Below are 10,894 nucleotides of genomic sequence, written 5' to 3' on the forward strand. Positions count from 1 at the left end.
ACCAGCGGTGCATTCTGGTTCCTGTGGTTCAGAGAGGGAACCAGGGTGTAGCAGTGAGAGGCAGTAGGTGATCCTACTGTTACAGTAGCTGCCGAATCGGCATCAAAATAAAAGCATGTTTCGCTAGCAACAAAAAACATTGAAATGAGGTTCCTCTATGGCTCTTGATGTTCCAACTTTTTCCTGCTTTTTCTGAGACAAGGTTTTGTTCTGACAACAATGATATTCTCTGAAAATGAAACATCAAAAGATCCTAAACTTTCTGAATCTGAGTAACAGATTTAGACCTGCTGCAACATTTAACTCTGTCAGTCATAACATACGAGATTAGAGAAACAGAAACACCCATAACTTAAATAACCAACACACCCCTACATAAACACACACACACAAACACATACATAAACAAACACACACATACATACTTACAACCCCAATTCCAATGAAGTTGGGACGTTGTGTGAAACATAAAACAGAATACGATGATTTGCAAATACTTTTCAACCTACATTCAACTGAATACACTACAAAGACAAGATATTTAATGTTCAAATGGATAAACTTTGTTGTTTTTTGCGAATATTCACTCATTTTGAATTTGATACCTGCAACACATTCCAAAGAAGTTGGGACAGGCGCAACAAAAGACTGGGAAAGTTGAGGAATGGTCAAAAAACGCCTGTTTGGAACATTCCACAGGTGAGTGTCATCATTGGATATAAAGGGAGCATTCCTGAAAGGCTCAGTCATTCACAAGCAAGGATGGGGTGAGGTTCACCACTTTGTGAACAACTGCATGAGCAAACAGTCCAACAGTTTAAGAACGTTTCTCAACATGCAATTGGAAGGAATTTAGGGGTTTCATCATCTACAGTCCATAATATCAAAAGATTGAGAGAATCTGGAGAAATCTCTGCAAGTAAGCGAAGAAAGAAAGGCAGAAAAACAACATCAAATGCCTGTGACCTTCCATTCCTCAGGCGTCACTGCATTAAAAACCTGACATCATTCTATACGGATATTACCACATGGGCTCAGGAACACTTCAGAAAACCATTCTCAGTGAACACAGTTCTTCGCTCCATCTACAAGTGCAAGTTAAAACTCTGCCATGCAAGGTGAAAACCATATATCAACAACACCCAGAAATGCTGCCAGCTTCTCTGGGCCTGAGCTCATCTGAGATGGACTGAGGCAAAGTGGAAAAGTATCCTGTGGTCTGACGAGCCCACATTTCAAATTGTTTTTGGAAATCATTGACGTTGTGTCCTGTCCGGATTGTTATCAGCACAAAGTTCAAAAGCCAGCATCTCTGATGGTGTGGGGGTGTGTTTTTAATTAATAATATTAGACTAGAAATTCAGTGTCACTCACATAACATACCTATAGACATAGATGAATGCTGCACCAGCTCTGAGCCACACCTAGAGAATTTTATCCCAGTTATAGAAAAGGATTTGCTTAATATAATTAGCTCATTAAAATCGACGTCATGCTTATTAGATCCTGTACCTACACAGCTATTTAAACAGGCACTGCCTAAGGTTGGGAACTCATTACTAGATATAGTCAATTCATCTCTCAGCTTGGGCTATGTACCTAATTCTCTCAAATTGGCAGTCATTAAGCCCATCATAAAAAAGCCAAATCTGGATCCCTGTGAGCTGGCTAATTATAGACCGATTTCCAATCTCCCCTTCATAGCCAAAATTCTTGAAAAAATAGTGTTTAAGCAGCTGTGCTCTTATTTACAAAACAATAGCATTCATGAAGTTTTCCAATCAGGATTCAGACAAAATCACAGCACAGAAACCGCCTTGCTAAGAGTAACAAATGACCTACTTTCTGCACTCGATAGGGGCAGCACTGCCATTCTTGTGCTCCTTGATCTCAGTGCTGCCTTTGACACTATAGATCACGCTATTCTGCTCAATAGATTAGAAAATCTTATAGGAATTAAAGGATCCGCCCTCACCTGGTTCAAATCCTATCTTAGTGATCGCTACCAGTGTGTTCATTTAAAGAATAAATGCTCTTATCAGTCTAGAGTTAAATATGGTGTCCCACAAGGGTCAATTCTGGGCCCAATACTCTTTACACTCTACATGCTACCGCTGGGTAAAATAATCCGTAGGCACGGTATTAACTTTCACTGTTATGCAGATGACACCCAACTTTACATATCAGCTAAACCCAATGAGGACCTCTGTCTAAACCAAATAACTGACTGTATTAGAGAAATAAGAAAGTGGATGACACTTAATTTTCTCCTACTAAATTCAGATAAAACTGAGGTCCTCCTACTAGGTCCCAAACTTGATAAAATCGATAATATTGTAGTAGAAATAGATGGTCACCTAATCATACCAGGTAAAACGGTGCGAAACTTAGGAGTCATTTTTGACTCAGTTCTTTCATTCGATGTGCATATATGCAGCATAGTTAAAACCGCATTCTTCCATCTACGTAATATAGCTAAACTCCGCAACATACTCTCTCATGCAGATGCTGAGAAGCTGGTGCATGCATTCATAACCTCTAGACTGGACTACTGCAATGCTTTGTTGGCTGGAAGTTCATGTAAATCTTTGAATAAGCTCCAGCTGGTTCAAAATGCAGCTGCTAGGGTGCTCACCAGAGCTAGAAAATTTGATCATATTACACCAATCCTCTCATCCCTACATTGGTTACCTGTTAAATTCCGTATAGACTATAAAATACTTCTTTTGACGTATAAATCTCTTAAAGGGCTGGCCCCGCAATATCTGGCGGAACTCCTTATCCCTTATAACCCGCCACGTACACTCCGCTCGCAAGAGGCCGGCTTATTATCAGTCCCGCGTATTAGAAAAAACAACGCATTAGGTAAAGCTTTCTCTTATAAAGCTCCGCAACTTTGGAATAATCTCCCTATTAATATACGGGACTCAGACACACTCTCAGTCTTTAAATCCAGACTCAAAACATTTCTTTTTGAACAAGCTTTTAGATAAATTTATCATAGCGGTTCTCTCTAGCTGTAGCCTGCAGCTATTCTACTATTGTCCAGTGCACACAAACTTAGTCTGTACTGTTGGTCTCCCTTTAACGATTTCTCTTACAGCTCACACACCAAACACAAACCCTGTTCTAATCATTATCTTTCTCTTTTTCCCCTCATGTCCTGAGCTGCTGTCTGGAGGTGTCCATCCAGGGTCCCTGTGCTTTTTCACAGGCGTGCCCCGCTCTTCAGCAAAGTATAAAACCATTCTAACCTCTTTTTCTTCCCTCCCACTCTGTTCTCTCTCTCTGTCTCTCTCGCATGCGTCGAGATGTTCGGTTGGCCTGTCTGGAGGTGCCGATTCGTGTTTGCAGCACTCTGGAATCGGCCCTGTCCCGCTCAACAGAGATTAACACAACCCTTCTAACCTATCTCTCTTCCCTCCCACTCCGTTCTCTCTCTCTATCTCTCTCACATCTGTCGAGATGCCCCGTTGGCCTGTCTGGAGGTGCCCCATTCGTGGTTCCAGCGTTCCAGCCATCTTCTTGCACTCTCTTTGTACTGTTGTTCTTGTTTCTGTTCTGTTTCTTCTGTGCAGGTCGACCCACGGGGGTTGGGTTCCTCGGACTGAGCCTTGGTCCCTTCTAAGGTTTCTTCCTCTTAAAGGGAGTTTTTCCTTACCACTGTAGTCACCACAAAATTGGCTTCACTGTGGTGATGCTCATAAGAGGCGTGGACCTGTTTTTCTGTAAAGCTGCTTTGTGACAACCTTGTTGTAAAAAGCGCTATATAAATAAACTTGAATTGAATTGAATTGTTTCAGCAAGACAATGCCAAACCACATTCTGCACGTGTTACAACAGCATGGCTTCATCGTAAAAGAGTGCGGGTACTAGACTGGCCTGCCTGCAGTCCAGACCTGTCTCCCATTGAAAACCTGTGGCACATTATAAAGCTCAAAATACGACAATGGAGACCCCGGACTGTTGAGCAACTGAAGTTGTACATAAAGCAAGAATGGGAAAGAATTCCACCTACAAAGCTTCAAAAATTACTGTCCTCAGTTCCTAAACGCTTATTGAGTGTTGTTAAAAGGAAAGGTGATGTAACACAGTGGTAAACATGCCCCTGTCCCAACTTCTTTGGAATGTGTTGCAGGCATCAAATTCAAAATGAATATTTACAAAAAACAATAAAGTTTATCTGTTTGAACATTAAATATCTTGTCTTTGTAGTGTATTCAATTGAATATAGGTTGAAAAGGATTTGCAAATCATCGTATTCTGTTTTTATTTCTGTTTTACATGTCCCAACTTCATTGGAATTGGGGTTGTACATACATGAACACAAACCCACATACATAAACACACACACACACACACACACACACCCCTACATACATAAACACACAGACACCCACACACACACACATACATACACAAAAATACACACACCTACATACACACAAACACACCTACATACGTACACACACACACACACACACCTATATACATACATGCACGCACACACACAAACACACACACATGCACACCTACATATATAAACACACCCCTACATACATATATACACACAAACACACACACCTACTACATACATGCACACACAAACACACATACCTACTACATACACACACACACACTCACACCTAAACACACACATGCACACTTACATACATACACAAACACACACACACAGACCTACATACATAAACACAGACACCTACACACACACAAACACACCCCTACATACATACACACACAAACACACACACCTACTACATGAATACATTAACACACACACAAACACACACACCTACTACATGCATGCACATACACAAACACACACACCTACATACATACATACAGAAATCTTATCCTTCTCAGTTGAATATATTATTAATAATCAGAGAAAAACTAGTGAATGTTTAATTTTTTTTATTAGTTTTTATGACAGTCATTGTTGTGGTCAGTTCAGTTCACAGGATTTCCTGTAAATTGCAGTATTGATTTACAGTCACAGCTCTGTGGACTAAGATATCAGAACAGTTTATTAATTTAGATTCATTTTAGTGATTGACTCAGTAATACACTGACAGTGACCGACTGTAACCATGTTCTCCTCCAACAGAACCTCAACTTATGGTGTTTGTGTGTGTGAAGAAACCCAATGAAGAAACCTTTAGTGAGTTATAGCTCCCTCCTCTGGAAAAGATTTTTTTAGGGCCTTATAAGGCTGGACCCGAATATTCCAGTATTCTGATATCTGTTTGTTGTTAGGTAATTTTGGGATTCAGACATAATTTTTTTGTCTTGGCTACAGCAATAAAGGTGAAGGCTGCAGAACACTGCACCAATCTGGGTTCTCTGACGAACTTAGACGACTCGAGGTTTCAATCCATAATGCAGCTTCAATTTTAATTTGCTAAAAACAGAGAAGAAACACAGCCTCTCCAGTGCTGACAGCTAAACACAGCCCTCTGCTCTGGAAACCCACCACTCCCCCCACAATCAGGCTCTTCAACATAAAAGTCTTAAAAACTCTTACAGCGCAGTGGAGCCACAGCACATTCGGTCAGCACCATCTTCTACTATATGCTTTTTAACCGGCTTGTTAAAATGTGGAAAAAAACACTCAAAATCACTCAGTCTAGATAGCATGTATTCCCAGCATGGCTGTAAAAAATGCCCCACTGTACTGGACCCTCAACTGAGGCAGCGATGTTGCCCTTCATACCTAGAGTTAGACCCCTTACTGGTTAACCTATGTGTGCTCTGTGCTGTTACCTAAACAGCCCACTGCTAAGGGGCCAGCAGACAGGTAGATGGAGCGAAGCCGCAGCACTGCGAGAAAAGCCAGTCTGGAGATTCAGATTTTACAGCGGATCTGATTTCAACACAGCGGCAAAGATCACAGATTTTCTGAGCAGCTTTCTCAGCCCCCATTCAGCTGCTGTTAATGGCAAAACTCCGGAGCCAAAAAAGGTGCTTAGAGCTCCTGCTTTCCTGATCAGATCATCTGGACAGTAATATTAGTACAAGATCACACTCTGGTAGATGTGTAGGTCTGCTTTTTGGAGGTTGAAGGCATCTCAGCAGGTTCTCTCTCACAGTGGCACCTGAGATTCTCAGTGATCTGTAAAGAACAAAAGATCACGTTTCTCTATGGAGCCAAACTGACAGATTAAAACCAACACATGCTCACAGTTTATTGCTTTTACTAGACATGTAGAGGAACAGAACATCCACATAGAGGAATGATAGCTAAATGAGGGAGTGATAGAGTGATAGACCAATGATAGTGGAGTGATGGAATGATGGAGAAATGATAGTGGAGTTATGGAGTGATAGAGGAATGATAGTGGAATGATGGAATGATGGGGGAATGATAGAGGAGGTATAGAGTGATAGAGGAATGATAGCTGAATGATAGAGTGATGGAATGATAGAGGAATTATAGTGGAGTGATGGAAAGATGGAGGAATGATAGTGGAGTTATGGAGTGATAGAGGAATGATAGTGGAGTGATAGAGTGATAGAGGAATGATAGCTGAATAAAGGAGTGAGGGTATGATAGAGGAAAGACAGTGGAGTGGTGAAGTGATAGCTGAGTGATGGAATGATAGAGGAATGAAAGTGGAATGATGGAGTGATAGAAGAGTGATGAAGTGATAGAGGAGTGATAGAGGAATGATATCTGAAAGATAGAGGGATACAGCAGTGATGAAGTGATGGAGGAATGGTAGCTGAGTGATGGAGTGATAGAGGAATGATAGAGTGAGAGGAGTGATGAAATGATGGAATGATAGAGGGATGATAGTGGAGTGATACAGGAGTGATGGGAGTGACAGAGGAGTGATAGTGGAGTGATAGAGGAACAATAGCTGAGTGATGGAGTGATAAGGGAACGATAGTGGAGTGATGTAGTGATAGAGGGGTAAGAGCTAAGTGATGGAGTGATACAGCAGTGATGAAGTGACAGAGGAACGGTAGCTGAGAGTGTTTATAGATAGTGTTTCTCCAGATCGGCTCATGACTCATGGCTGAAGCTCAAGCAGCCAAAGCTAAAGCTGCATTTTCTTGATTTACTCTAGAGTCTTGTAGAAAGGGGCAAAGCAGCCAATCTAACCTGACAGGAAGTGAAGCTCCCCTGAAAGATTCCCAGTATAAGAGGCATGATCAGGTGAGAGCCAGCTAAACAGAAAGGACTGAATACATTCCTCAGGCTTATCAACAAGGTGGTCTTGCTCAGTCATCAAAAAACTGATAACAGACTAAAAACTGACTTGTCTACAATCAGATTTCCAAATGTGGACAGCGGTTCCCTTTGGGTACCAGGCAGGCAGTGTGTTTGGTATGTGGATGTATACACTGCCATCATCTATTGGCGATGTTGTATATAATGAAATGCATTTATCACGAGAGAAGTTTAGCTGCCTCTCAGATTAAGCAAGGCACTTTCTGCAAGTATGTATTTTACACTCCAAAATAATAACAAGCCTATCTATCAGTCTGGTATGGTAACAGGATTGCCTATGGAACCTGAACCTGACCTATGGAACCTGACCAGCATCGACCGTGTATCCATGTCTTAATGAACCTAAAAGAACCCAGACATGGGTGAGTGATGCAATCACTTCACGACAGTGTTTATGAAAAGACACTATTCAACATTTGAATATCCAGAGCAACTTACAAGAAGTGGTTTGTCTATCTACAGAAAGTATCTTTCTAGTTACCGACAGGCTGAGAGAGCCAGTCTTGAGCTCAGATACTGCTAGAAACACTGTTAATACCCAGAGAAAAAAAGAACAGAGTTGAACACAGAACAGTGCAATACAATGAAATAAAATACATAAGTGCAATACAATGCATTACAATCAATACTTAATTCAGTGCTTATTTAAGTGCTGTTACATCATATTATATTATATCACGGTATATATGCTGACCACAAAAAACTGATAATGAAAAGTTTGGTTCAACAAACTCACGTGTCAAGAGTTGTTCACTTCCCTCTTAGTGCACTTGTGTGATTTTAACGTACTTGAATGCCTGAAGCTGCGCTCACAGTCTGAGCAGTAATAGGGTTTATCTCCAGTATGAATGCGCTGGTGGACTTGTAGGTTACTCTGCTGTTTAAAACTCCTCCCACACTCCGCGCAGTGATACGGCCTCTCTCCGGTGTGATCACGCTGGTGTAGCTGGAGGTGACTCTGCTGATTGAAGCTCTTCCCGCACTCGGTGCACTGATATGGCTTCTCTCCAGTGTGGATGCGCTGGTGTAACTGCAGGTTACTCTGCTGATTAAACGTCTTTCCGCAGACTGAGCAGTGATACGGTTTCTCTCCGGTGTGAATGCGCTTGTGTAGCTGAAAGTGGTTGTGCTGATTAAAACTCCTTCCACACTCCGAGCAGCTGTATGGCTTCTCTCCTGTGTGGATCAGCTGGTGTAGTTGAAGGTTACTCTGTTGATTAAAACTCTTCTCACAAACTGAGCACTGATACGGTTTCTCTCCGGTGTGAATGTGCTGGTGTGTTTTCAGGTTACGTTTGTCACTAAAGCTCTTCCCACATTCCGAGCACTGATACGGTTTTTCTCCAGTGTGAATGCGCTGGTGTCTCTGGAGATGACTCTGATCAGGAAAGCTCTTCCTGCATTCGGAGCACTGATGGTTTCTCTTCTTCTCGGTATGTTTCTGCGTTTCTGTGGGAGATGTGTCAGTATGGAGAGGACCAGACGACGTTTGCTGAGGCTCAGAGTTACTTCTGGACGTCATGTTTTTAGGGTTAATCTCTCCTGATTTCAGCAGTGTGATGTGGAGGCATATCCTGATGTGTCTGTGGATGTAAATTTAGACCATGTGGAGAAGTGAACTCCTAGAGCAGAGGACCTGCAAGAGGACGCCATTTGTTACAGAGAAAAATAAAATAAAATATTTAAAACTCAGTTTGAAAAGTAACAACAGTGCAATGCAGTTTTGAGGGACTGTATCTAATAAAGATGGCATTCAGTTTCTTTCAGACCAAATAAAATTTAAATTAAAGCAAAACAGAACACTACCAGCATTTATGTGACCACCTTTATCACCTGGACCACTGAGTACCTGACATTCAGACCCTGGTTGTGTGTTTGTTGCCCCCACCAGACTCTCTGGAACTGTTTTTTCAGAAGAGGATGCTGGATAAATCGTCTCATTTCCTCCATTAGAGTTTAATCAAATGGCAGAACTTTCAGCTTCAGACTAATAAATCCAGTTACTGTACTTAGCTTTTGATAGTGTTTTTAAAATGTGGCTCTACTGGCGCATGTTGACTGTTCTTACTTTAAATCTCAGAAACACAAAACATTGTTTAATAAATGCACGTAATAAATAAATACAATTAAAAATGATCTGGACTGCCCACCCAAAACCAATACATTCACTTCCTTGCATTATTTGTATTGTATGTATATTAACTCGATTCCAACGATATACCCATTTATATCAGCACCTTATTAATGCTTATTTAAGGCTAAATTTAATCCAATGAAACTACTGAAACTTGCAGATGAAATCTAGTTCCAGCTCTCCAGAATGTCAGAAGCTGTCCAGCTGTCAGAATTCACAAATCATCCTTACACAACTCTAGATCTGATTTCTGAGGGCTTTCGTAGCTGGAGACCCATACCACATTTCTATCAGGTTAAGATCTGGGCTATTTTTTTTTGGGGAAATCAGACACAGCGTGAAGCATGGTGGTGGTAGTGTCACTATAAAGGCTGTGGAAAAGGAAAAATAAAGAATACCATCAATACCTCCACCACAATCACCACCACAGTTCACACTGGCTATGTCTCGAGAGAGATTCCTGGAGAGTTTCTATTATCAGATCATCAAGTTCCTGAACTGCTTTCTCCTTCCTGAAAACAGTCTCGTCACTGTACAAACCAGCTGCAGATCTTACTGCCTATTAATCTCTGAATTAATCTCTTAATTTAACACATCTGCACTGTTTTATCAGTACAATTTTTAAATTTGTATAATTTATCAGTATGATTTGTAAAATCTGCTTCATGTGAAGATTCATCTGCAGTAAAAAGATATATTATATATTTAGTAGAAATCATAGAATAAAAGATTCTGATTCAGCCTGGAAAAGTCTGATTAAAAATGACAGAAAAGAAACAGAAAAATCTGCCACATGACATTGAAATGCTTCATTTTGGACAAATAACACCAGGAAAACATAAACACCAATTAAAGCTCAGGAGTGAAGAGCCCTGCTGAAAAAGGACCATTAGACACCATTATGATTAAAAACCTCATGGTGATATCATCTAATAAAAAAATGTAAAAAAACACTGCACAAAGCCATCAGGAATCAACTGACACACTTAATGGTTTCTATGGGTTTTTCAGGGATGAACAAAAAGTAAACGCTGAATGACATCATCATCATAGCGACCATCTCTCATTTCTCTGGTGGTCAGTCAGACAGAGTGGACAATGCTAACGCTAGATATATGAGACTCACAACAGATCAGCTCGCGCTTCCTGATCCTCTCCAACACAGCACGAGCTTCTTCATCGCTTCGTTCAGCGGAACCGCTGTTGGAGAAGCAGCGCCCCACCTGGCCAGCAGCAGGACTCACACTGGAGCTCACACACACCCACACACACACCCACACACACACACACACACACACACACACATACATATATATATGAACACACAGAAACACAGACTCTATATAGAGAGAGTCTGTGTTTCTGTGTGTTCATATATATGTATGTGTGTGGGTGTGTGTGTGTGTGTGTGGGTGTGTGTGAGAGAGAGAGAGAGAGATAGAGAGAGAGAGAGAATATATATATATATATATATATATATATATATATATATGTATATATATTCT

At 41.0% G+C, this 10,894-nt stretch overlaps 1 protein-coding gene across 1 annotated transcript; it reads right to left on the reverse strand.

The window, feature by feature from the left end:
* Window positions 1-4,918: 4,918 nt before the first annotated feature.
* Window positions 4,919-10,606, reverse strand: LOC108442530 (gastrula zinc finger protein XlCGF49.1-like). Its single transcript, XM_017722610.2, has 3 exons — window positions 10,516-10,606; window positions 7,992-8,891; window positions 4,919-6,133 (listed from the first exon to the last, which is right to left on the reverse strand). Exon 2 carries the CDS (start codon window positions 8,775-8,777, stop codon window positions 7,995-7,997), a length of 783 nt encoding a protein of 260 aa, XP_017578099.2. The 5' UTR covers window positions 8,778-8,891; window positions 10,516-10,606; the 3' UTR covers window positions 4,919-6,133; window positions 7,992-7,994.
* Window positions 10,607-10,894: the final 288 nt, after the last annotated feature.

Source organism: Pygocentrus nattereri, chromosome 14, assembly GCF_015220715.1.
Source record: "Pygocentrus nattereri isolate fPygNat1 chromosome 14, fPygNat1.pri, whole genome shotgun sequence".
In the NCBI taxonomy this organism is placed as follows: domain Eukaryota; kingdom Metazoa; phylum Chordata; class Actinopteri; order Characiformes; family Serrasalmidae; genus Pygocentrus; species Pygocentrus nattereri.

Excerpts from the sequence above, each read along its gene's own strand:
- LOC108442530 (XM_017722610.2), bottom strand. The coding sequence starts at position 8,777 with ATGACGTCCAGAAGTAACTCTGAGCCTCAGCAAACGTCGTCTGGTCCT.